The following is a 27,110-nucleotide window of genomic DNA, read 5'->3' as shown; positions in this document are numbered from 1 at the left end:
ACTCCCCGCACATCAGGAACTACCATGTGCATACATATTCCCCATTCATTCCTATGGAGGGCAGGTCACTCACCACACATACACAGAGAGCTCAAGCACTTTACACTGTACCACAGTGAAAAAGTGCGCAGAGGCCTAAAATCACCACCATCAGGTTCCAGAAACAGGCTAGGAAAAAGCAAAAAGTCTAGGGGTGAACCTGCCTAAAGGGCCGGGTCCAACAGACGGTAGCTGGAGTTTAAGCAAACATTTGGAAACCTTTTGCATAGTGACCTACATCCGGCACTATTCAAGTTTTATGGTATGTGGATTTATGTTTGGATGAATGTTGGAGAGTATGACCGTGGTCAATATAGTGTGCCTTGGTAGTATTTGTTCACAATGGTTATGAAAACAACCACTATATTGCTCTCTAATAACTGTATTATGAAGGACAAGGCCCCTGGGGCAATAGTTAGGAGGATGATGGGCAAGGTATATAGTGTATGATGTAGAATCACTGAATTAGCTTTAACTTCGCCATTTGTTATGCTGAGTTTCTAAAATGTCAACCTGGAGGTTAAAATATGAAATATATCAAAGTGTTGATGGGATGTCATGTGATGTAGTACGATGAAAAAAAGCAGGAATAATGTCTATAAATCAATGTATACTATTGTTTTTATTTTTTGTGTTTCATTTAGATCAATATAAATCAAAATAGTGGTTGAGAAAGAGACATAGAGCACTACTAGTCTTGACAAAGGTCATGCACATAGAGCAATACCCCGAAACGCGTCAACGCCTTTTTTCCAGTTAAATTCAAGGAACTTCTTGTCAGGACGGGTCTATGTGATTCTGACCTAGTTGTAAAGATTCCTATGAATTAACAATCTGATGTGTTAAGTGCAACATTACAGGTTTTTAGTCTCTCTCCCTTTTTTGGATACTGTGTATACATTTTTAATAATATGATTATTGCAGATAATATGTGTTAATGTATAAATTGGATTGATGCTTTTATTTAATGTTGTTTTAATGTTTTTAATTGATTCATGATTTAATAATAAATGTGCACATTGTGATACTAGACTTTTCAGGTTTTCTACGAATGAGGGGTGTTCGTATTGATAACCATTGTTCTCTTCTTTTGGAAATGGCATCATTAATGACAATAGAGTGAAGTGCGGATGAATGATGTGATTGAGACATTGAGTGAATCCAAGGGAAATTTCTTATTTAGCAATTGATTGGTACCCTGTCCCTTGGATAGTTGGGCCATTCCCTTTTCTTCTACGTACATGTAACTAATGCACAACTCTTCTCTTAGAAGAAGGTTTGTAAACCAGGCCCAACTAGTGGCAAATATGACAGTTTTTTCCTGATTTGTGTTGTCTGCTGCTCAGCTTACATGTGCATATAGAAGCTCCAATTTTGTTAAAAGCACAGTTCTTTTCTGTGATTGTGTGCGCTGTTCATGACATAGCCCTGATCAGTAATGTACCTTTATGCTGTATATATCATCAAGGTACATATATGTGCAGTTAAGTACAGTACACCTGTACTTAACTATATATCATAACTTTGTCGATATTTTGGTCCTCGATATTATGTTCATAATATTCTGGTAGCACACTAATCTGATGCTGATATTAAGTTTGAAAGCTGTTGGCATGATCCTAAAAACGGGCTCAAACACCATTTTTGATCTTTTAGGCATGAGCACTAAGTGTGTATGTTCTAAAAGTTGGTATTTTCACCTACAGGAAATGTTTTGCCCTTTTTACTTTCTTGTCAAAATGAGGCAAGAAACCCCACTGTATATGTTATTTGTAACTTTGTTTTAACTGTGCTGTAAATGCGAATGTCAGGCTCTCGTTTGGGGGGGGGGGGGGGTGAGGGAGTTCTCTGATTTGAGATTAATTAGAACTCCTAAAACTTCGCGTTATCAGAATAATGAAACACCATATTTCTAGGGTGTGGTATGATCTGTAACATATTGATTGTATGCACTCTGCAGTGGACTCGCACCTCACCTTTCACCGTTCATCACAATGTCTACGTACACCTATCATAGCTATAAATTGCCCTTTTTAAATCGGATTTCGTGCTCCATACGTTACTTTATAGAAATGCTCTTGCTCTTAATACATACAGATACAGTCCTGCACAGTTCGCTAGAAAACAAGGTCACATCATAAATCGATAGAAAGTAGTGCAACACTTGTTCCGGAGGGCAACATTTTCAAAGATACTGTAGGCATGCCAGTGGTTCCAGGCAGTGCTTATTTTGAGCCTGTGGTTGTACATTGCTCGGCACTGGCACTTAAGTGTCAACCTCAACACTGACAGTCTGCCACGTGGTGGCCCTGCCCTGAGGGCAGCAATAATTGTTCATTCAAAAATGACTAATACCTGCCGCTCAAGCCATTGTTATAGCTGTGAAGGTCCTGGAATAGCCTGAATTATCACACTTGTAGTAGTGTGATGGTAGTAATTTTGTTTGTGGTGTTATTGGTAGCACTAGCAGAGGTAATGGGTGGCACAAGCTGCAGTGGCCCCCTGAAGAGGGTCCTGGCTCTTTTCCTATTTTACAAATTAAGTACTGGTTCCAGGCGCTCTGAAACAAACTGCGTTTTATGTCTTAACACCGTAAGTGCTGCGCCCGTTCAGCGGCCGACGGCACCACTACCTCCGTAGTGCTGCCGTCGGCCGTTGAACGGTCGAACTGCACCTGCGCAATGGAACGTCCAGCACTGGAGCTGGACGTTCCATAGCAGCTAAGGTGTTAACTGCTAAAAGCTACTGAGGAAATAATTATGTTGCCCATCCTACACAAGAGCACAACCAAATATGATGGCTGAGTGCTTAGGCATATTTACACCCTGAACTATCTTACTGTGATGTGAAATGTGAGTTCCTTCAGAGCACTTCGTTAATAACAACTCTTGCTATATCATGACATGTAACATGGAGATTATCTTTGTAGAAAAGTAGGATCTGCTTTCAGTTACCCCCACTTATTGCTGGTGTCATTATATTTTTCTGACTAGTCTGACTGAGATCCTGCTAATCAGGACCCAGTCTCTGTGCTTCTCCCCAAAATTGAATCATGGTGAGTACTTATGTGCACTCCAGATTGGCTACTGTACCCTTGTAAGCCCCTAGTAAGGTATCCAGGGCATAGGTACACCAGGGGTCCCCCAAGGGCTGAAGCATGTATTATACCACCCATGGGAGAACACCTACATTGTGACTACAGGCCTGCCATTGCAGCCAGTGTAAGCACAACTTAGGACAGATATGTTTCCTCAATCTGAGTTCATTGCACCTAAAACCTACAAGTCACCCCTAAGGCAGGCCTTTCAATCCTGAAGGCAGGAATCTCGTTAGAAGTGTGAGGGTACTCCTGCATGAGCAGGACATCCCTGCAATCCACGGAGTCCATTCAACCAGGTTGCAAATCCATCAGCCATTACGATACATAGGGTGGCCAAGCATCATTATGCAATGGCTAACTTTAAACTGTAACAAACCCTGGCGTGTTTGGTATCAAACATGTTGGAATCATAAGCCCTCAGTTCTTCTGGTGCCAGTCTTCCTGTCCAGGACAGCAAACTATGGTTGCTGCCCACCAGAGGGCACTTTGGACTTTGCTTTGTGAACCGAGACGGCAACTAGGAAGACTCATGGTGCTCCTGGTCTCATCACCCTGCCAGTCTTCTTCATCATGTGTGCCTGTGCTCCATACAGGTTCTTATACAGACCTGTGGACATCCAAGAATCTCCCTTGAAGTGAATGAGTTACTTCCCTGCACCTGAAGATACCGCAATGAAGCTGACCGGTCTGCTGTCCCTGGGCTCCTGCAGACTCTGAAAGGTTCAGCAACACAGGTTGTTGTCCTTCAACTCCCTCAAGGCCTGCACTGTCTTCACAGCAAGTTTGAAGGCAGTATCCCTAGTTGGAACCGCTGGAGCAGTGCCCCTGTGCACCACCTCAACTTGCTGTTGCCAAGGCTTATCGACTCTCTTCACCAGAGATCTTCATTCTCCAAGAAGCTCCAGGCTCAAGCATCTCTTGCTACCAAGATCTTCATCCTCTGCACCGTGGGCCTTCATGATTGGTGAGCTGCTCGAGGTCCTCTTGCGACTTCTGTGCCTTCAACCAGTGGGTCCTCTTGAGGGTCTTCTTTGGCTCCAGTGAGCTCCCCTGCTTGTTCGGGCCTGCTCTGACTTACCTACTCGTGGTGGGTCACTTGGATCTTGCTGGTCTTGACACTGCACCCTTTTCATCTACTACATTTGTTGCCAATGCCGAGGCTTGTTGGTGCTTCACATTGACATTCAACATGGAACAGCTCATGAATAGCTCCTAGTCTTCCCTAGTATTGCCTGGTCTGCACAGCTGCAGCTCCAAGGTCACTGTCAACTCTCCTGCATCTCCGACATCGGTGGGCATTTGTCTTCCGTGCCTTCTGGTCACTCTTCAGTGGCATAGACTCTGTCCCCTCTGCTTGCAGGTACCCCTCATCTTGAATCCACCTTTAGGTTCCACCGAACTCTTTCATCTTCTTTGTCAGCAGCATCTTCACTGAAGTCCTCCATTGTGGGCTACAGCAGTTTCTGAAGTCACTTCACACCTATGCACCTGGCTTTCTTTGGTGTAGGTATCCTGGTTCTCAGGGTATCTACGGATGGGGTGACTCTCCAACCTTCCATCTTTCACAGGGTTTCTTCAAGGTCCTCCGGGAAGGGTCCTTCTTAAAAACTTCTACTGCAACTTACCCATTGACTTGTATTGAGCACGTGATCGTGTTCCCACTTTACACACGGCCTCCGTGAGTTCCTGGGTACTTACCTTGGGTCCAGTCTCAACTTAGGTCATTGTTCGCATTCAACTTTCTTAGTATATGGTTTGGTCTTCCCCTGGAGATCACTGTGTATTTGTGCTACTTACGTGTTCTATTACCAAAGTAATGTATGTATTGTGAGTATATCTCTGGGTAGGAGATAGTGCATTGTGTTAGTAAGTGTTTATAACAAATACATATTTTTATAACTACACTGTGTGGTTATTTTTCAGTTAACCTTCTCTATATAATTAGCACTGGTGAAACAAGCTGCTTTACACTCCTTCTGTACTAAGCCCGAAGGCTGCTTTCCACAGCTACCTCTTAGAGAGCTTTCTAAGGTTGTATAGGACCACTAAAATCACCTTAAGGGCTGTCTGGATTAGTGCAGGGTGCTACACTTACATAAGTGAGCACCATATACTAAGCCAACCTCCTAAAATCTCTAACCTGGAAGTTTCATAAAAAGTGAGCTCGGTCCAATTTACTAACAAACCAGTCTCAAGTAGTGGTCCCAAATTGTGCACTGACTTTTTGAGACTTGTCAGTAATTTTTTTATGTGACCTCTGGAAATATCAAGTTGTCGTAGGTTGTAGAACGAATAGTTACATTAATATTGGTTAGGCAGTTTGCTATGTGCCACTTCCTGTGATTGACTATGAACACAGGGATGTTGGCCTGCAAGGAACAGCAGACCGTCATCCCTGTGCAAACGGAATGTTTTCTTTAGGTCTGGAGTTAGCCAAGACCAGTTGATTTTACTAAAATTATATGTATAATATAGTTACTTAAAGGAGCTTTCAGTCACCACTCCTTATACATTTCTCTATTATTGTGTAATTCAGTTTTTACTTCGGCCCACTATAGCATACAGCATGGGGCGGTTGGTCAGACCACTTCTTACAGTGGCTAATTTCACTGTAAATGATGGCATTCCGCCCTTCCACAAAGAGATTATCCACATACAAGTAGTTCCATTCAGGGCCAGGGGCTCCATGCCAATATGTGCTTTTTGAGACAAAATATATTTTTACTTTTAGCTCCTTTTTTTTAGATTGACAAGTGCCCATCAGCTCCCCCGGCAATGAAATGTATACATCATGACAAAATAAAACAAGCACTGACAAAGGCAAAGGCTGTCAACTCCAGACTGATTAGCTTTGCCAATTCTTGTCTTAAAAAGCAGCCAGTGTTACTTAAAGGATTCAGAGTTGCATTTAAACAAAATAAATGGAAAAATGTTTCCTAATCACCTGTCTTACTCACTTATCCCCCATGGCCACCAACACAATTGCAAAGGGTAAGCTATCCAAAAAAACGGATTCCCTTTGCAAATGAGTTACCAGCTTCTTTGAGGTGTTAGTAACTTTAAAATGATTGCAAACCCTGTGATTTGTTTTTTAATCACAAGGTTTTTGACTGTAAAATCCTTAAGTACATCTAGCCACTCTAAGCAGGTCCCTTTTTAGGTCCGTCTTGGCAGTGCAGCTGTCACTAGATCTTATTGGATCAACAGAAAAAAAGCGTCTTTTTTTTCCTGAGTTTTTAAAGCGCAAACTTGATCCGAAGTTATCGGGTATCAGAGCTCTTTACATAGCACCAGTTGCGTTACATGAGGACACATTAATTTTTGTAGGCCACGGGGAGATTAAGTGATTTGGCCAGAATCACAGGATGTTCAGTGTCGTTGTCGAGACTCTAACCCAGTTCCCCAGATTTGAGGTCGACCGCCCTGGCAGTTAGGCCAACACATCTCCCCTTTAGTCAGCACCACTGTGATAGGTGCCTTGGTACCACCCACATGTTGATTTTCCTCCCTAAAAGCATTTGATTAGAGAGAGGTTGTGTGGCTTCGCGGAAAAAGAATGCTTGTATTGCACTTTTCGCCTTGATCAACAGCTTATGCTTAGTGCAGTAGGTCTGAGTTGGTCTTAGTAAGAAGCCAATGATGCCATATGTCAGTTCACTCGCCATTGGTTAAGACAAAGGCTGTAGGCCTAATTTATTTATTGGGGAAATCTTCTGATAAAGCCTTTAGACTTTTAAGGGTAAATTATTATAATACTGTGTTAAATTCGGTATACAAATATTTTGTTACATGGAAAGACACAGATTACCATTGTAAGCAAGGATTTTGGTGTTGGCTACACCAACTGACAAACCTTGGTGGAAGTTCTCCACTTGGAGGATTATTGATATGTTTTTTAAAGATTTTTTTTCATATTTTCCCAACTCATTTTGTATTTGTGTAATTTAATTTGATGCCTATGTTGTGCTAAATCTGAGGAACAGATGGGCACACTAGAAGTGGATTTTTTCATAATCATGTGCCGTTGTTCCTGATTCGCACAAAGTTGCAAGATTTTAAGACAGACTTAATTGTCTTGTGTGTTCTCTCTCTTTATAAACTTTTTTACCTTATATTTTTGATAATGACTCTCCTTGTGTGATATATTTTTATGTCTGAAAGTTTTATTTTTTTGATACACATGGGGGAGCTTTTACCCCGAGTGAGGAGCAGACTGACCTTGCCGACACCGCCGAGAGTCTTAATCTTTGGAGAAGTGCAGCGGGGGCTTTCCATTACCCCTAGCACCACCGGACGCCACCACCACTGCCGGCGCCCCGGGCCTACATTTCCCGGCTTACTCAGTGGCGGCGCGTACAATGCACGTAGCGGTTGCAGTGCCAGGAGGCGCATTAAGGCGCACAGACCTCCGCGTCGCGGGACGCGTCGGACAAAGCCCGTGCCAAGGGCGGGCCCGTCTGAGCCCGTCCGAGACAGGCAGAGGCTGGGCTGGTCCGCACCCTTTGGTTCCATATTGAGGACATGCACTGAAGCCCCCAGTAAGTGACTACAATTAAAAATTATATTTTCAATATATTCCAGTATTTGACTTTGGGGAATTATGGCAACTCGTGAGGGCCGTGCAAGGAAAAATCCAGGACTGGGATACGTGGCTGGAACTTTGGACCAGTTTATCACCAGGGCGTCTTCCGTATTAGCATACGAAATTGCGATCACTGAATGCAGACTATCTCTAGACCCTGCATTCACTAAGAGATCCTCCTTGGGAGAAATAGAGACTGCACCCTCACCTATAAACACTCCCCAAGCAACCTTGCTCCATGATAGGCAGTCAACAAGTCCAGAAGTGCACCGGGCGCATCCTCTAACTACTATCGAGGAGCGAGAGAACGCGTGTCCTGAATTGGCCCAAGGAGCATCACTGGAAGTTGGATCAAGTAATATGGCACTAGGTTATATCCTTGCGCAGAACCAATCCGATAAATCCAAACAGCAAGAGCAGGGGGCAAAACCGAAAAGAAAAAGAGGACGAGCTCCCCAGAAAGGGAAGAACTCAGCCAGCCAAGCGGAACAAACACGACAACACCTCAATTGAGGAACCTGAATTAGTGGTCCCAATAATATCATCTGTAGGGCAAACTGAGAAGGGCCCTGAAGACAGGTCTAATGGCACCCCAGAGATTGACAATCACTACTGGACAAAAATTGGTGCCTTAATAGAATCATCCTTGAAACCTCTACTGGCGAGACTGAGAGCAGTTGAGAGCAAGCTTGGGCAGCTTGAGTCTTCGCTAAGTATAGTTGCTAAAGATGCCAAAAGTAATCTAGCGAGTGATGCCCAGGGCCAAGTCGCTCTGAGGGAGGGGGGAGGGAGGAGGGTTGAAGGCACTAATTCGACTGTAAATACTCATATCTGCTCATTAGTAGCCCCACTGCCAAATAATGTTACTACATCTGGTAATGAGGGTTCTTTGACGACGCCAATGCTGCCGGCTGGGGGACGGAAGGGGCCTAATAAGGTAGTTGATGTACACCATCATTTAAATCTCCCCCCGGAATGTACTCCCTATGTTACAGTTTTAACGGGTGTCCCAGAACTAAAAGAAGGCCAGGCGGAAACACACGAGCAGCTAAAGAACAAAACAATAAACTGGCTAAACACTAATCGACCGTTCCCCTCCCACGCACAGTGTAGGATACTGTTAGTTAGAAGAGTGGCCTGGGTAGGGGTGAAATAAAAAAATATACCAGGGGATTGTATTGTTGTTCATTGTAATGACCCAAGGGCTGCCTCCCAGGTCTGTGGTGGTTTTTACATGAGTCCAAAAACCACTATACAGGCAAGAGATTTGGGCTACTTCTACACTCCGCTAGATAATGTATTGAACCAAGGGAACTATGAGTATAATAAAGGCAGGAGGGCCCATTTTGGAGAAAGACCGATCTGCCCATTGGGGGAAAGTAGTGTTCAATTAGCAAGTGTCCCCATCCACAATAGGTTTAGTGTATTGGATTCTGTCGATTGACTGGATCCGATGGGCCCCGATTTTGTACCAACATCAAGCGTGAGCATAAAGGAGAGTATTAATGTTTTAGCACAGCGGGTAGTAAAAAGACATGTAGGGTCACACCGGAGCTAGATGCTAATAGGTCACCACAGCCTAGACGAGGTAATGTTGGGAGGGATGACAGGAACACAACTGGCATAAAACCGAGTACACTTATTGGAGGGAAATTGCCTGTTGTACTATTGGGATCCAGCTGACTCTGCCGGGTCATAGTAAGGCACTGTCCATTCCTGAAACTGGTGAACCTAGGAATTTCACCACAGAGGTACATCTAGTATGTCCAGGCATATCAAGCCCACCGAGTGAAGGTCGCGGAGGGATACCAACGCAGCCAAATGTGGTGGGCTTTAAAACACTGTCCTGGAATATTGCGGGCCTAGCATCCAAACTTGAACATCCAGATGGGGGGGAATATATTGACTCCCATGAAATATGTGTCTTTCAGGAGACTTGGGCAGTAGAACCAAAATATAGGGCAGGCTTTGTCGCGTACTGCGAGGGCGCAGTTAAGGGTCCAATGGGCAGGCCGTCAGGGGGACTCTGCATATGGGTTGCTTTACATCTAGGATGCGAGTTGAAACACATTCCCCAGATATAACCTGCATTATTTTGACCCACAAGCATTTGCAGAAACTTGCAATTATAAATGTCTACTCCCGGCCGATCCGGTATGGAGGAATTTCGCCAACAATCACTAGTCTGTCAAATTTTTTGAGTGGTTTGGAGGAAAATCTAAAATTTGTTATCTGTGGTGACTTTAATTGCCATTTTGTGCCACTAGGTAGAGACACAAATGCGATCTCTAATGCAGAGGACTCCACCTGGGCAATCCCCGCCTTCAATATGCATTCCACTACTCAATGGACGCCATTGGCCCTCCAGATAACATTATTGACCTTGAATTATTCCTTGAGGGCCTGTAATGGCCGTCTCCCTAGTGATAACCCAGGTCGCCCGACCTTTAAGAGGTCTGGACAATCCGCTGTCATTGATTATATTATGATCAGTATGGAACTTTGGCAGAATGTGGTTGATTTTTCTGTAGGAGATAGATGTGAGAGTGACCATAACCCTCTAGTCATGACCTGGGACCTCCAGTGCCCCAGCATTGATGGAAACAACGAAGAGGTGTTTCATAACAACTTGGTGCTTGTAGATGGGGGGAGGCGGATAAGATGGTCTAGGCTACTAGAATCTGAAGAATCACTCCCTAACCTGTATGCGAGTATTATTCCAGTACTAGAGAGAGTTAGTGTTTTGGCTGGTAAATCAACGCTCCCCGAGTTTGATGGCGAACTCGTAATGCTCCACCAAAAACGTACTGAGGTTTTGACCGCTTTCTTCTTCAAGAGTAGAAAAACAACACAAGGGCCAATGCTGAGGGATTCTTTGAAAAAGGGAGGCTGGAAGTTTGAATTAAGCAAAAACCACCTGCTCAATTTCTTTAGCAACGTATAAAGATTTATTCTTTTTCAAATGTTTTTTTGCTTTGTTTGTAACACCATTTTTTAGTGCAAGGAGAAGCAACAATTTTTATATACAATATATACAACAATATGACAAGAAAATACGCATTTCCATACTTCAATCATGCATGGCCGTCCAGTCATACAATAGCACATTCATACACAAAAATAAACAATAAAGAACAAAGAAAAATTAAATCCACGTATCGGTCAAGAGTAAATTGGAAAAATCCCTTTTGATTATGCAATTTTTAGAGTCTTTTTAGTGAATCAACACCGAGAATACAATTCTCTGGAAATTGGTGAAGGGACTTTGTTTTTGACACAGCACGTGTGGACCAGATACGGGGATGGAGTGGTCGACGCGTTTCAAACCCCACTCGTTAAAGGGGTTCTCCTCAGGACCTAATGGTTCTGGAAAAACAATAAAGAAGGGTGCTTAGGGAAGGGTTCCATAACAGGCGAAATGAGAGACATACGTCCCGTGAATACAACAGCCTACCTTAACATTCGAACCAAACGTCATGAAAATCCAAAGGCGGCGAGTCAAGGAGTTTCACAATAGAGTGCACGTAGTGGCTGTAACCAAAAGGACAAACGTGCTGAATTTCATAACATGCGCTTACTCCCAATCATTCAGTCTAACCTAATGTGCTGCTAGGCGGGACTCTTACCTGGAGTTCGACCGGCTAATGGCTTGCCGTCGGGTCCATACTTCTCCTTTATCCCGTGGTAAAGGTTTTTTCGTTACTGGAAAGGAATAGAGACAGGCAGTCGCTACTCGGTAAAACTGGTTGGATGAACAGGCACGCAGAGCTGTGACAGGAGGCCGTATTAAACTAGCCACGTACCGATGGGAAGGAAGGCATCCGTCCTTGTTTCTGTGGTGCAAGTTGTGAAAGAATTGCCGATGGTCGGGACTTGCACTTCCTGGTTTAAAAACCCCCAAGTGGTTCTGGGACTTGTAGTTTGTCAAATGCGACCAAGTCGGAAAACGGCAGAAAGACATGCCGGGAAGGCATGTCAGCTGAGGGATTGGCTCAAACATTTTAGATGTTAGTTTTATATATTTCAGAAATCTCATTCAAGCCTTTTAGGGCTGTATTAAATTTCATTATTAGTAGAGCCTCACGTTGAGACAGTTTCACGTCCAAATCTCCTCCCCTTGGATCTTTTTCAATCTTTGAAAGCACAGTCCATTTCAAGTCAGTCTGTTCGTGTTTCATCCTGGCCCAATGATTGACTAATGGGGCATTTTCAACTCCTCTCCTAATCCTGGATTTGTGCTGAGTGATCCTACTTCTCACTTCTTGTGTGGTTTTTCCAATATATACCAAAGGGCACGGGCAAACAATGGCGTACACCACATTTTTGCTTTTGAAATTTGTGAATGTATCATGCTTCCAATGGATGTTGTCAACACTGAACATAGAATCCTCGATCGTTTCATTACAACAAGTGCAAGTTCCGCACTTATGGTGGCCCTTGGTAGGAGGAAGTCCAAACAGGCTTTTCAATGTTGGTGCTTTTGCTTTCGGGAGGGCAGCTCTCACAATGTGATTGGCTATGCTCTTTTCTTTTTTGTACGCGAACAATGGAGGTGCCAAAAAATCCTCATGAAGGTCTTTCAATAGATGCCAGTTAGACAAGATCAATTTCTTGTATGGATTGGCTGCTGGACAGAATGTGGTGACACAAACCAATCTTTTTAAGTCTTGTTTGACTTTCTTTTCCAGTAAGGTCTCTCTGGGAGTCCACCAAGCTCTTTTGAGGGAGTTCTTTAATAGTTTTTTGGGGTAACCCCTTTGCATAAGGCGTTCTTTGAGATCGCCAGCATGTTTGAAGTATTCCTCCTTTCCTGAGCAGTTACGGCGAATCCTGAGAAATTGTCCGTAAGGAAGATTTTGTTTCATATTGCGCGGGTGGTTACTGGTGAAATGCAGCGCCTTATTCCTGTCAGATGGTTTTCGGAATAAGGTGGTACTTAGTCCCTGTGCTGTAGATTCTATTTTCACGTCCAGAAATGTAATAGATTCGTTGGATGCTGTGACTGAAAATTGGATGTCAACAGTTCTTCAGTTGAGCCACCCCACGAATTGGTTCAGTTCCTCCTGGCTCCCTGTCCAAATTAGGAACACATCATCTATATACCGCATGTAGTTGGAAATGCGGGGACTGTATGGATTGTCATTATATATGAATTTCTCTTCATATAATCCCATAAACATTATAGCAGCTCTGGAGCAAAGGGGCAACCCATCGCTACCCCTTTTATTTGGAAGAAGAACTCAGAGTCAAAAGTAAAGAAGTTCTTCTGCAATGCAAAACGACATAGATCCAGTATAAAGTCTGTGGGGACTCTAACTGGTCTCTCCCGGCTCTCCAAGAAGGTTAAGGTTTCCAAAGCTTGTTCTTGCGGGATTTGAGTGTACAAAGACACTACGTCAAGGGAGACCAGTAATTGTGTTCTGCTGTCAAAGGTGATATTAGCTAATCGGTTAAGAAACGCAGTGGTGTCTCGCAAATGGGCTGGAATCGTGTCAATAAAGGGCTTCAAAAAAAAGTCGATATATTTTGCAACCGGTTCGAAGAGGGAGTCACACCCCGAGATTATAGGGCGGCCTGGTGGGTTGACCTCATCTTTGTGCATTTTTGGGAGAACATAGAACACCGGGATCCTGGGGTTCTTATTTTGTAGAAAAGATAATTCCTTGGGCCCAACGAATCCTTGGTCAAAGCCTCTCTGAATCACTTCAAACAATTGATTTTTAAATTCTAAAGTGGGATCCTTGCCAATGCGTCTGTAGCAGTGTTGGTCATTTAATTGGCGGTGGACTTCCTGTTTGTATTTGTTTACATCCCAGATAACGATCGCTCCGCCTTTGTCGGCCTGTTTGACCACGATGGTGTCGTCTTTTTTTATGGCCAAAAGGGCATCTCTCTCAAATTTGGCTACATTGTACTTAACAAAGGTTTTCTTTTTTTCTAAAGAAGAAATTCCAGATAATATGGTACTTTCAAACGTAATTACCTCCTTGGGGATTTTTGGACCTTTAGGACAGAATGTCGATTTTCTTTTTAAACCTGTAACTTCTTCAAGAGTGGCACTATTAACCCTAAACCTGGTAGTCTTAGAAACTCATGGTATATGAAAGCTTACAGGGTAGCGAAGCAGACTCTTCTGAAAGAACTGAAAGGTTCTGATCATTTGCGTATTAGGGAAGCCAGGAATGCATATAAGAGGACTATCCTTAATGCAAAGAATGAATGGGAATCAGCAAGATGGCAAGAAATTAAGATGGCCCTCGACCAAAAAGATAGTAAAAGTTTTTGGAATCTTGTCCACCATGGGAAAGTGGAAGGCAGAACCACACTTGACCCTAACATAGACGAGGGTGCCTGGCGCTCGCATTATGAGGATTTGTATTCATCTGCAACCCTGGATACAAACATTAACAACACTCCAGTTTGTAATTTTAACTTTCAAAGCTTATTAGATGCACCTCCATTTGTATTGGGAGAACTAGAAATCCCGGGTGACCTGTTTAAAAGTGAGCACCAAATTTGGGCATCCTACCCCTTAACACTCTTCAACGCAATCCAGTACGGTCTTCCGGCCCCAGTAACGTGGGCAGGCGCTGAAATAGTCCCAATTTATAAAAAGGGATCCCCATTGGAACCATCAAATTATAGGCCTATTAGCTTAATAGATGTGTCACAGAAACTATATGGGAGGTTACTGCTGGGGAGATTACAAGAATGGATTTAAGACCAGGACATACTAACCCCACTTCAAGCTGACTTCAGGGCCAAGTTGTCCACGGTGGACCAACTGTTTAGGTTACAGTTGCTTCACTGGAAGCATGTAATACTTGAACAGAGGAGCCTATACCTTACGTTTGTTTACCTAAAGTCAGCTTTCGATATGGTTGATCGAGACCGGTTATGGAATATCCTGGCTAACATGGGGGTTCCATCTTACCTTTGTTTACAACTACAACACCTCCATGAGGGCACTTATGCCAGAGTAAGGTATGGAAAGGATGCACAGCTGACGGCCCCCTTTCTGGTTGTTAAGGGGGTTCGTCAGGGATGTGTGCTGGCGCCAACCCTTTTTTCTCTTTTCCTCAATGGTTTAGTGGAAGATCTCTTGCAGGCAAAAGATCTTGATTCCCCAAAAATAGGTTCCCGCAAATTTCCTGCATTGATGTTTGCCGACGATACCCTGCTCCTTTCAAAGTCACCTATGGGGATGCAGAGAGTATTAAGGGAATTTACTGGCTTTTGCAAAAAGAGGAAACTTGAAGTAAACATCAGCAAAACAAAATACATGGTGTTTGGTGCCAAATCCTCTTCCTACCCCCATCCAGTTATGGATGATATTCAGCTGGAACGAGTCAACGCCTTCGAATATTTGGGATTGACCCTGAACGACAAAATGACTTGGGCCCCCCAAATTGAAAAGGCAAACTTTTTTTTTTTTTTAAAACCTTTATTTTACGTATGCACAATACACAGCGTCTGCCTACAACCCCGCAGGGCCGGCCGCTATGACATAAACAGGCTGAGTGAAAAGTAGATTATGAGACAGCACGTTGCTGAAGCAATCTTTCAAGTCCACATTATCGGGTAGAGCATAGTATCATACTAGTAGGATAAGAAAGGTTTAATTTTATGTTTTTGTTGAGAAGAACAACAACACACAAACACATGGTATCATAGTGGCAAGGGTCGCTGGGGGTGGGGGGGGCAAAGTGACGCGGTAAAAAGGACTCTGGCAAGGGGGGGGTGGGCACGAGCGGGAAGACAAAACATATAGTGAAATTGGGGGAGGAACGTAAATCATGGAGAGGAGGGGAGAGGGACCTCATAGTCAAGCGGAGGGGAGCAGATATCACCGCGATAAGTATTCCACGGAGCCCAAACTCTGGACCACTTCCCTGGACGCCCCCGAGCCTCATACAGTCTTCTCTCGGAACATGGACCAGTCCATATTCTCTTTCCAGGCACTGAGCAATGGTAAACTAGGGGAGCCCCAGAGCTGCGCGATGTCCCTCTTTGCGACCATATTGCCCAGGGTAACCCAAAGTGTCTGGGCAGCATTACAGTCAGACGGTTCCCACACATTCAACAGACAACGTCCTGCTTCGGGAAGCAGTGGGATCCCGGTGACACGACTCATAACGTCATGGACCCTGGACCAATACGCTGCAATCATCGGGCATTCCCACAGAACATGAAGAAAGGTACCATCCATCCCACACCCACGCCTGCATCGTCCATCCGAAACCAAACCCATTCGCACCAGACGCACTCCAGTCAGATACACACGGTGAAGGACCTTCAACTGGACAAAGCGAAGCCGTGCCGGAATCGCCACCTCCTTAGGGGAGGACACAGCTGACTGCCAGTCCTCGTCGTCTAATTCAAGGCCGTCAGCCGTCCAGGCAGCCCGAAGCTTCTCGAGTTGGTCAGTTCTGTTGTTGATAAGCTTTTTGTAGATTAAGGAGATGGTACTATCCGGGACGTGGCCGTCTAGAACTCGATCCTCCAAGGGGGAGGACTGCGGAATTTCGGTGCCAGGTGGAAAGACGGAAGACAATGCGTGCCTCACTTGCATGTACCGGAAGTGCTCCCTATCATCAAGCCGGTATTCCAGTTTCAACGATTCAAAGGACTTAACCGCGCCCCGTGCCCATAGGTCCTCCACCGTGCTGATCCCAATCATGTCCCATTTCTCAAACCCTTTCGTCTTCCACAGGTTGCCCAACCGTTCCGAATCATACAGTGGCGTCTTACGTGTCAGCCTACCACCCCAGCCCGTGGCTACGGTAGCGTCCCTCCATGCCCGCACTGCACATTTCGTCGGGCCCGTAAGGAGTCGAAAGGGTGCCTTTGAATACAGAGCCCTATTAAAATTGCCACCGGGCAACGATAGCTTATCCAAGGCAAAGGCGGGGGCGGGCCCCGGAGCGTAGGTCGCATGGTTGATGGCGCCCAAGTGTGAGGCCCAGTAGTACCGCCTAATATCCGGCAACGCAATACCCCCATCATACCAGGAGAGCGTGAGTTTGGACAAGGCAATGCGGGCACGGCCGTCCCAAATCAGTTGTCGCTGTAAACTCTCGACTTCACGGAAGTAGCGAGCTGGGACAGGGTCGGAAAAATTTTGTAGGGCGTAAAGAAATCGGGGGAGCGACATCATTTTAAAGCGAGCCGCCCGGCCCAATGGAGATAGAGGCAAATCGCGCCAACGTCGAACGTCTTGCTTAAGTCTACGGAGCGGAGCATACAAATTTCGCTCATAGCGGACCGATGAGGTCATGGATACATAGATCCCCAAATACTTAAAGCCGTCGGCCGCTACCAGAATGGGAAACCTGCGGGGCAGAGGCGGTAGAGTACCAGCTATAACATAAACACAGGACTTGGTCCAGTTAATGATGAGTCCCGAGTTCTTACCGAAGGACGTGAGAACGTCGAAAAGAACGTTGAGCGACTTCTGAGGGGAAGTGAGATAAAGGAGGATATCATCCGCGTACAAGGAGACACGATCCTCAAGGTCTGGGGACCATCGGATCCCTTTAATAGAGGGTTCCCACCGGAGCCATGCGGCAAGGGGTTCGAGCGCCATTGCAAATAGAAGCGGGGAGAGCGGACAGCCCTGACGTGTGCCACGGCCTAAGGGAAAGGGGTCCGAGCATCTACCGTTCACCGCGACCTGAGCAAGTGGCCATTCATAGAGGAGCTTGACCCATGCGATGAATTTAGGGCCGAAGCCAAATTTGGCGAGGGCCGCCCATAGGTAGGGCCATTCGATAGTGTCGAAAGCCATTGTGGCGTCCAGGGAAGCGACCACTGCCGGCTCAGCAAGAATTGGAGCTCTCACGAGAACGCTGTGGAGTCTACGCAGATTGAGGGCCGTGTTCCTTTGGGGGATGAAACCGGATTGATCCGGGTGAATCAGGTCGCAAATTACCTTAAGCAGCCGATTGGCCAGTACCTTGGCGAGGATTTTGGGTTCCGCGTTAAGGAGGGAAATAGGGCGGTACGAGGCGCAGCGGTCACGAGGTTTGCCGTCCTTATAAATGACAACTATAGTAGCGAGGCGCTGCTCAAGGGGGAGGCATCCAGCCTCAACCGCCTTGAGAAACATGTGACGCAGGTGGGCGGCCATCTTGTCGGGACAAAGCTTGTAGAGTTCAATGGGGAGTCCATTAGGGCCCATCACCTTCCCCGAGCGCAAGGATCGGATAGCGAGGGCAATCTCATCAACCGTAAAAGGGGCCTCCAGTGCAAGACAATCCTCATCCGACACAGTGGGTAGGGCAATATCACGCAACAGTAGCCTGGAATCAGCCTCATCTCGATCACTAACAGGCGTGTAAACCGTCCGGAAATGGTCCACAAAGCAATCAACAATTTCACCCGGATCAGAGACACTCTCACCAGATTCACGAACAATGACCGGTACAACTCGACTCGCACGTTCAGTCTTATCCAGCCACGCAAGGAGCTTGCTAGCCTTGTCCCCCACATCATACAGTCGGCCTAGTTGATTCGCTCGCAACATTTTAGCAGCATCCGTGACACAGGCTTTATAGTCTGCTTGCTTCAATTCCAGAGCGTGCAGCAGTGCAGGCGTGTCATTCCCACCCAGCTCACTCTCAAGCGCAGTAATTTCGGTTTCAAGAGTCACCACAGCCTCCCTCTTCACCCTACGCTCTGCGGCAATAAATGACAGGGCGGAACCCCTAATAACCGTCTTGAAGGCCTCCCAAAGAACAGTGGGGGAAGTGACCGAGCCCACATTCTCAGCGAAATAGCAATCTATTGCCTTTATCAAATCTGAGCGGAGCCGGGGGTTTCGGAAATGCCAGGGAGGAATCGGGGGGACCCTGTTGCCAAGTAGACCACCCACAGAAATCGTAATCAGCAAGGGGGAGTGGTCCGAGATGCCCCGGGGAAGATGGCGCATCTCCCGAACAGTGGACAGTGTGGAGGCCAACATAAAAAAATAATCGATACGGGAGAGACTACCATGTGCACCAGAGTGAAAAGTGTATTGCTGGAGTGTGGGGTGTAGTGAGCGCCAGACATCTACCAAGCCAAAAGTATCAGACATCTCACTGAGCCACATCTGGGACGGCAACAACACCCTGGGGGGAAATCGGTCACATTCACCGGACATTACAGAATTGAAGTCTCCGCCCAGGATCAACAATCCGTCCGGAAGCCCAAGGAGAGTCCTGCCAAGATCGGCATAAGTGGTAGCCTGCAGTCCCGGGGGGATATAGACAGCAACTAACACGATCTGTTTGCCCTCCCACCTCCCAGAAACAGCAGCATACCGCCCACGGTCATCAAGGATAACATTGTCAATAGCAAGAGCAAGGGAAGACTTTATCATGATACCCACACCCCGGGAACCTGAAGTGAAACCAGCATGTGCAACCAGGCGATAACCCCGGCGGTCTAAGGCCTTGCAAGCATTCCCAATCAAGTGGGTCTCCTGTAGGAATACAACATCTGGGGTGTGGCGCCTCAAGAATTGCAATACAATGCCCCGCTTGATCCTATCACCCAATCCGTTTACGTTCCAAGAAAGAACCCGCATTTCACCCCCCCCCCCATTGCGACAAAGACATTCCACCCCCACCCCCCAGCAGAACCCACGGTTCAAAGTCATTGCAGAGTGTGAAATACCATGAAAACCAAGACAAAACAAACGAAACAAAACACAACCCAGTCCCCAGAACCCAACCCCCAAACCGAAACCCGTTCCAACACCCCCCTCCCTGCACCCCTGCTGACTAAAAAGCCACCCCCAACTGCAGTGTGCCTGTCGCCCCATATTGTCTACACAAAGAACCCCCCGAGGAGGAAGGGAGAAATCACCCGTTCCCGCACCGCCACGGGCAGTACCATAAATGACGAAGTTAATTTACACAGTACAATGTATAGTCTCAATCAGAACCTCTGGGGCCCCATATTACTCCTGGGCCGTTGCACCACCTTCAGCACCACCAGGGCCTCCGCTTCCAAAGTCATCTGCCGGCAACGAGTCCAACCAGTCGGCAGCACGGTCAGGCTGATCAAAAAAGTAGGCACGTTCTCGAAATTCGATCCGTAGTAGGGCCGGAAACAGCATGGCGTATTTCAAGCCCCGATCTCTCAAACGACGCTTCACTCCAAGGAAACCAGATCTTTGTCGCTGCACTTGGGGAGTGAAATCAGGATAGATGGAGACAGAGTTATTGTCATATTTCAAAGGGCCGTGCTTACGGGCGGCCTGGAGGATCGCGTCCCTGTCCCGGTAGTGAAAAAGTCTCGCAATGATAGGCCTCGGTGGGTTTCCTGGCTTCACTTGTCCTCCTGGAAAACGATAGGCGCGCTCTACGGCAAAGAACTTACTGAGCCCTGCCGGAGCAAGTTGAGCGACAATAAGTTCCTCGACCAACAGGTCGGTCGATACAGCACCATCACATTCCGGCACTCCGACTAGGCGTATGTTGTTCCGCCTGGCCCTGTTGTCATAGTCCTCCATCCGCTTGAGTAGCAAATCGTGCGAGGCACGCAGATTACCAATCTCAGACTGCGCCTCAGCCACGTCCGTCACCAGACTCGACGTTTTAAGATCCAGAGCCTTCACCCGCTCATTTGTTTTTGCTAAGTCGGCCCGAATAAGAGTTACATCCACCGCCACCGTGTCAATTTTGGACACTACGGCTTCGAATTGTTGACTCATATCGGCCTTAAGTCCAGTGATGGCAGCCAAAAGATCTTGGAGCGATACTTCCGAAGGGGACGGCATGTCTGTTTGAAGTCCTTCAGCACCCACACTCGTGACCCCGGGGGAGCCTCTCGGCTGGGTGTAGCGTTCGATCATATTAGACTGGATCGATCCCCCCCCGGTTGCAGCCTTCCGACGTTTTTCGGCCTCCGCTTTCGTTGCCATCTCGCGGTCAATGTTGGCCCAGTAACCAGGAGAAACGGCGAAAAGGAGGAAAAATCCAGAGACTCCGATGTGCCAGTGAAGTGAGAGTATCGCGGCCTCCGTGCCAGTCCTACGGAGGAAAGTGTGGGCTGTGAGGGCAGCAGGCGAAGGCAGAGTAGGAGGAGACAAGAACAATGAGGCTGGAAACCGAAAGTGAAAGCAGTACACCTCCGGTGGGCCAGATGCCAGGCAGCCGTTGTTGTTCAATTACGGGTCGGCCACAGTAGGTAGCCGAGTCCCCGGTCGCGCCCGTGGGCAGGCCGAAAAGTTGCAGATGTGAGAAAAAATGGTCCCCAGGGTCCGTTTTCGACCAAAAAAGGATCGTTAGTATCAGTGAGGATATCGCTGCAAAGGCCCGTCAAAATGAACAGGATAGGTGAAGGATAGATAAAGAAAGGCGGCGCGGGTCTCGGGAGCTCTCTGCTCACGCGACCATCTTGGATGCCCGCGTAGCTCCTCCTCGAAAAGGCAAACTTAAGGCTCATTTAGACGATAGGTGGGCTGAGGAAAGTTCATAATGGTTGTTCACTCAAACCAATTAGTCCCCAGTTGGAGATTTACAAAGTTCAAGCTCGCTCTGCAGGTTTGTATGGGGCGGAACTCTGGGGCCACAGTAAAAACAACACACTAACTATGACTGAAAACAAATTCCTCAGAGGTATTATGGTTCTGCCAATTAACACCCCACTAGTTCCTTTAAGAATGGACCTGGGTGTCCTCACTGTGACGGACCTAATTTCAAGTCGACCTCTGCTGTATTGGCGCCGGCACTGGAGTACTCCAGAGCTGGGCCACTACAGGGACGAGCTCAAGTTGTTTCTAAAGCTACCAGGAGCGGTGGGAAAAACACCATGGTTGTCCTTTGTAAGAGAGGATAGAGAGGATATTTGGGAAACTCCTGAGGAAGCATGCACAATTACCCTGAAGAAAACCCTATCCAAACAATTGAAAGATTACAATCTGCGGCTTGTAAGTCAAGTATGTATCACTACAAGCTTGACCTGGGTGTTTTTGAACCACAAATCTTGCTACTGTTTTGAACAGGTCTTGGACGTAATACATCCACCATTGACAAGGAGGCTTTTCCTCCAATTTTAGACACAGGACTCTTCCACTATTTGCAACAACTAACAAGTGAACAGAGGGGTCTTGTTACCTTTGCCCTGGTTGCCATGTGAGGGAAGAAACAGAAGCTCACATGGTCTTTTTCTGCCCTGCCTACAAGCAGGCCAGAAAAAAATGGATTTTACAACTATGTAGGAACCTGGGTATCAGGGAGTACTCCGCCACACTCAGAATCTTAAAATCTGCAATGGATCCACTCTTTGTTATTGCAATTTCGAAATTCCTCCAGGCAATATCGTTCAAACGTGGGCGCCTTTTGGAAATTTATGTTTAATTTTATGGTCGCTGGAGTGGAGTGTTGTTTATATTCCCAACAATATGTGGAACAACTTTCTTAATGTTTTTATACTAATTTATTTTTTTAAACATATGAGACTCGAAAACAATACCACGGTATCCTTTCTATTTTTTAAATTGTAAGTTACACATCTAAATCAATATAATGATATAACATAGACTGTATTTTTTAACTGCTGTACTTTTATGACTTTTGAAGTCGAAATAAAGTTAATATGAATGAATAATTTATGGATGGATTTGTTATTGGTAGAATCGGTGTGGTGTATTGTGAATCTAAAGGGAAAAAGTTGTGGCTTCACAATTTAATTACTGTATGACTGATGGTTGACTTGTAGAAAATCTTATGCACAACACAGTAGACCTGATTTGGTTATGGTGACAAGCAAATTATAAAGATATGTGAAATGCCATTAGACTGATCTTTCTTATTGACAAAGCAGTAGGCCCTACTTAGTTATTGTAAAAAGCATATGTTAAACCCAATATGCCTTTATTATTATTACCGGCTAAAGCCTGTAGCCAGATATTTTATTATATGAAACCTCAGAGATTACAGTAGTAATGAAGGGTTTTGGTGCGGGTTACACGCGCAGTCAAATTCTGGGGCTAGAATATTTGCACTGCGATAATCCTTGCTAGGCTATTTTAGGAGGGGTTGTATAATGTTTTCCAAATGTCTTTTTGTATACATTAGTAATTTTATGACTGTACTCGAGGTGGTTTCCTTGTGTGGAAGCTTATACTCAAGCCGGTGATAGAGGATACAAATGCATCATTCTTTTATTGGGAAACGTTATGTCAGATGCTTTAAGTATGAACAGTTGATTATAACATGTTGAGACAAAGGCAAAAGGCTTGATTTATTTTATTCTGAAGAACATTTGTTTAAGCCATTAGGCCTTTAAGGGGGATTATTATTATAAGACTGTGTTAAAGTCTGTAATGCAGTTAGAAGATTTGCAATGAGATGTTCCTTGTAAGCCTGTTTAGAAGGGTTTATATATTGTTTTGACAAATGCAGTATTGTGCAGGTTAGTAGTTTTATGACTGTATGCCTGATTGTTGTCTAAAGGGAAAATGTATGTTCCACTGGTATTTTGTGTACATTTGTAACTTTATACATAGTGTTTATTGGTGTATGATTGTTAAAGTACTTTTTTGTTTACCCTCATAATGTTGTAATAAAAATTAATCTTAAAAATACATACTTTGATTCAGTCTTTTTCAGCTACTGGTCTCTTTGAGTGCCACTTGCATTCTGTTTCTGTTCATGACATCGTAGAGCATTCCGCCCATTTTAGCCATCAGTTCTATTGGCCTTTTAGTGATGCCTATTCACCTGATCACATATGCATGTCCACTTCACGTAGAGTGTGTTGTAGTGTAAGGGCTGATGGACCAGTCATTTATTATTTTTATTATCTACTTTCATAGTTACTGTTTCAATTCTGCCTTCAACCTTATTTATTTAGTTATTTATGTATTTATTTGGGAGTGCTTGACAGCTGCCCAGACAGTGCAATTGGCTGTTCCTGCCCCTCATTTCCTTTGCAGTGTGCATTATCCTGCATTGCCATTGCTCGATGCTGGGTGGCCATCTTGGAGTGATATTGTGCAGGGTGTAAAAAAGTATTATTCCAAGAGGAAGTCGTTTTTGGATGCAACAAGTCAGCCATCATGATTCGGTATAACAATGATACACTATGCACCATAACTTTTCAAGTTGATCGCCCAGAAGAACATTTAGTAGGTGGCCATCTAAAAATGTGATAGTGCTCTTCTTCTGCATAGTGTATCATTGATTACTTGTCCAGGATTCCTTCTAAATCCGACAGCCATTTTGGAATTTTCATACAATGATCGACTATGCACAATACCATTTCAAGATGGCCACCCATTGCTAAGCTTAATTTTTACTTATTTTCTAATGCAGACACATGCCTCCCAAATTTGAAAACAACAGTTGATGGACAGAATGAAGCACAATGTCATACATTCACCCCAGTACAGAGATCTGGGCCTAAATCCATCGTTTTTTTGCACTTCACACCACCCCAGTTCAGACATGGCCATATGCAAATCAGCCTTGACCCTGTGCCTCATGGGAACAGTCCAGCCCGAACTGCCAAGTCATGTCTTTCCTGGAACGGAATCAAGCATCCTAGGACCGGTTTCTGGCTATATAACGATGGATTAAACCCAGATCTGTGACTGGGGGGGAATGTTTTGCCATTGTGCAACATTCCGTCCATCATCTTGTGTGTTTTGCTGTCACAAATTTACGTGGCATTGTCTTTTCTTTTTTTTACTTTTATTCTTTTAATATTCTTGTGTATGCTTATCCTGTTTATATGTGTGTTTTATTGTGTAGTGCATGCAGAAATTAATCAGTGGCTGGATGTATGAGTGCCAGGATGAGTGATAAAGCACATCTATGGTGAATTATTACATGCCTAAATTCACTAGTGACTAAAGAAGCACTTTCATTTATACGCTGTTGGCACTGCCACATCTGGTTTAGATGTTTTACTGTTGCTTTAGGGTCTGCTTTAAACTATAATTAGCTTCCAGGACTTGTATTACAATGGCTTACATGCCACTAGTGTTTACATTTTGCTAGTTTTACAATTTAAACTATCTTTTTCCTTCTTTAGAAGTGAGAGTCCCAAGGCAGAACTTCTGGCCAGTACTGTATCAAGCACTCCTGAGAAGGACTTTTCAGATCGAAGTAATGATATTGGTAAGATGGAATACATTTTTGCCTGTGCTTTTAATGCTATTTCATTGTTAGGCCATGATTACAAGAGATTGAGTAAAGGGTGAGCAAGTACAGAGTGGCAGGGTGCGGTTTTTGCGGGCTGGAATAATTATCATATTCTGAGTTTTCCTCTGGGATGATGAGTAAATGTACCGAATTTCACAAGTATCAGAATTAAACGCATTTTTGCTCCGGTACATTTTGTCAGGTTTGACCTGCTGACGTTTTTATGGGGAAAGCTGAGCGATGTTTACTGTAAATCTCAGAATTTCAATCCCTGACCAAACCGGAGTAAGTGCAGGGATCGGAATGTACAACCCGCCTGTAGTCAGTGCGGTAGACAGACTGCCAAATTCTAATTTGAGTGTAACTGATAACCAGGTTCACCTATAACAGTTTACAAATCCAATATATGGCTCCGTATTTCTGTTGAGGATTTGTTCCAAAGTGTGCAATAAAAAGCATGCCAGATACTAATGTTATTTTATTAGCATAATCACATTTTTCCACTGTCCATACGCCCTCTTTTCATATTTGTCTTCCTGGTGGATTAAATGCTCAGCGTATCATTTTATTACCAGGGATCTTAGAAACGTTTGCAAATATATTTTGTGTTTCTTAATTAAGCCAGTCTGCAGAAAATGTATTCTTTTACATGCCAGAGGTGTCATATAAAGGTGACTTAAACTTTAATTTTATCATGCTCACCCGAAAATGTGCAAATCATAAAAATATACATGGGAACCTTTGGGCGTATCCATGCTGAAATTTGTTAGAATTCATGTGATTTTATAGAAATTTAGAGGTGCTAACTAAGCAGCACAATTAGAGTTTTTACGTCAGTCCCCAGATAAAGTTATCCTGAATCACAGATTATACACTTTTTTTCATTATGTGATTTATAAGAGTGCACCAGTAGCAGGTCTGGTCCTCCTTCCCCTGCCAGTGGAGTTACCGATATCAGGGGCATCAATCATTCACTGGGGTGGGGGGGCAACTAACAGGTATGAGGAGAAGCATCCACAAAGTGACCACAGAAACAATTCCTGGGTTACCCCTCTGCAACCAGTTGTAGAATAGACATTTTTTGTCTTTAAAAACAGCACTATGGCTATAATGATTCATAAATCAAAAATGAAATGGAAAGCGAGATAAACTGTAAACATTTAAGGTGGTACTCCAGACAGAAATTGTATTGTTTCACTGAATGTTCCTTAAGGTTTTGGTTCAGTTGTGTGGAGGAACAACCTAAGCCCTGATTTACAAAAACAGGTGTAACTAATCAGACGTATAAGCTATACTCACACACTTTCAGAATTCACACCCTTTATTTGGTTTTACGAATGTTTTGGACCCTCCATGCTCAAAACTCTTTGCATTGCATAGAAGTGTAGTTTAGGGTAGAGGGGTCCTTGCATGGCAAGTTACAACCTGGCCACCCTGTTCCTGTTTAACTTTTTTGTGGTCTGCCCAGCAATGCATCTCCAGGGGACTCAGTAGCCACTGGAGGTGCTCCAGGTTTAGCTGACGTTGTCTAGCTGGACGATGAATTTTGCGATCCTTGGGATGCACTGAAAAAGAAACCTGTTCTGAATTAAGGACGTCTATTGCCCTCTCAAACCAATTCATGAGTAAACTGAATCAGAGGCCTTTCCACTTGTACCCTGGCCGAGAAGAGGCCAACCCGCTCACTGGTCACATGCACTGAGTCCTCCATAACATGAGTTCTTCCGTCCCTCTTCCCAGTAAAGTAGTGGGTGGGTGTGTGTGTGTGTGTATTTTCTAGGTAGGACAGATTCATTTTGATCACAGTGAAGATTCCCATTGTCACTCTACATGACAACGTGCATGCTGCACCTTGGCTGTCTCATATGTATCTAGGTGGGGTGAGAAATGTATATGAATATATATACTTCTACATCATGTTGGCTAGTCAGTCTGCGAAGCCTCACAACTGAAGTTCCTCTCCACACTGTGTATGGTCTATCATAGCATACTGGAGACGTGAAAAGAATATGTTCACCACTTTTAGTTCCGTTGCCTGTAATTACAAACGAACCCATTGTAATAGACCTGAGGCATAAGGGGTCCTGAGGACAGCAAATAAACATGAATCTGCCACCCCTTTCCGTGGGGTAAAATTGTCCACAGAAGCCCATGGAAATTGATTTATGGTGCCATACCATGTAAGCTGTATGAAATTGTTTGGATCTTACCTCTACATAGAACATTCTTGCTCCTTCTGTTTCTTGTTTTG

The 27,110-nt window shown here is 44.9% G+C and overlaps 1 protein-coding gene across 2 annotated transcripts in view; it reads left to right on the top strand.

Annotated features, from left to right (window-relative positions):
• The window catches only part of SH3KBP1 (SH3 domain containing kinase binding protein 1), a 1,359,457-nt gene that overhangs the window by 1,183,593 nt on the left and 148,754 nt on the right, over positions 1-27,110 (top strand). For both annotated transcript variants that reach the window (XM_086934590.1, XM_086934589.1), the window contains one exon: positions 24,750-24,835. In XM_086934590.1, the coding sequence (XP_086790716.1) occupies positions 24,750-24,835 (86 nt within the window). The remainder of the gene's footprint in view (positions 1-24,749; positions 24,836-27,110) is intronic.

The sequence above is a fragment of the Lissotriton vulgaris genome, chromosome 8 (assembly GCF_964263255.1).
Source record: "Lissotriton vulgaris chromosome 8, aLisVul1.2, whole genome shotgun sequence".
In the NCBI taxonomy this organism is placed as follows: Eukaryota; Metazoa; Chordata; class Amphibia; order Caudata; family Salamandridae; genus Lissotriton; species Lissotriton vulgaris.
Note: the sequence above shows the minus strand (reverse complement) of the source record. Positions and strands in the feature narration are given on the sequence as shown.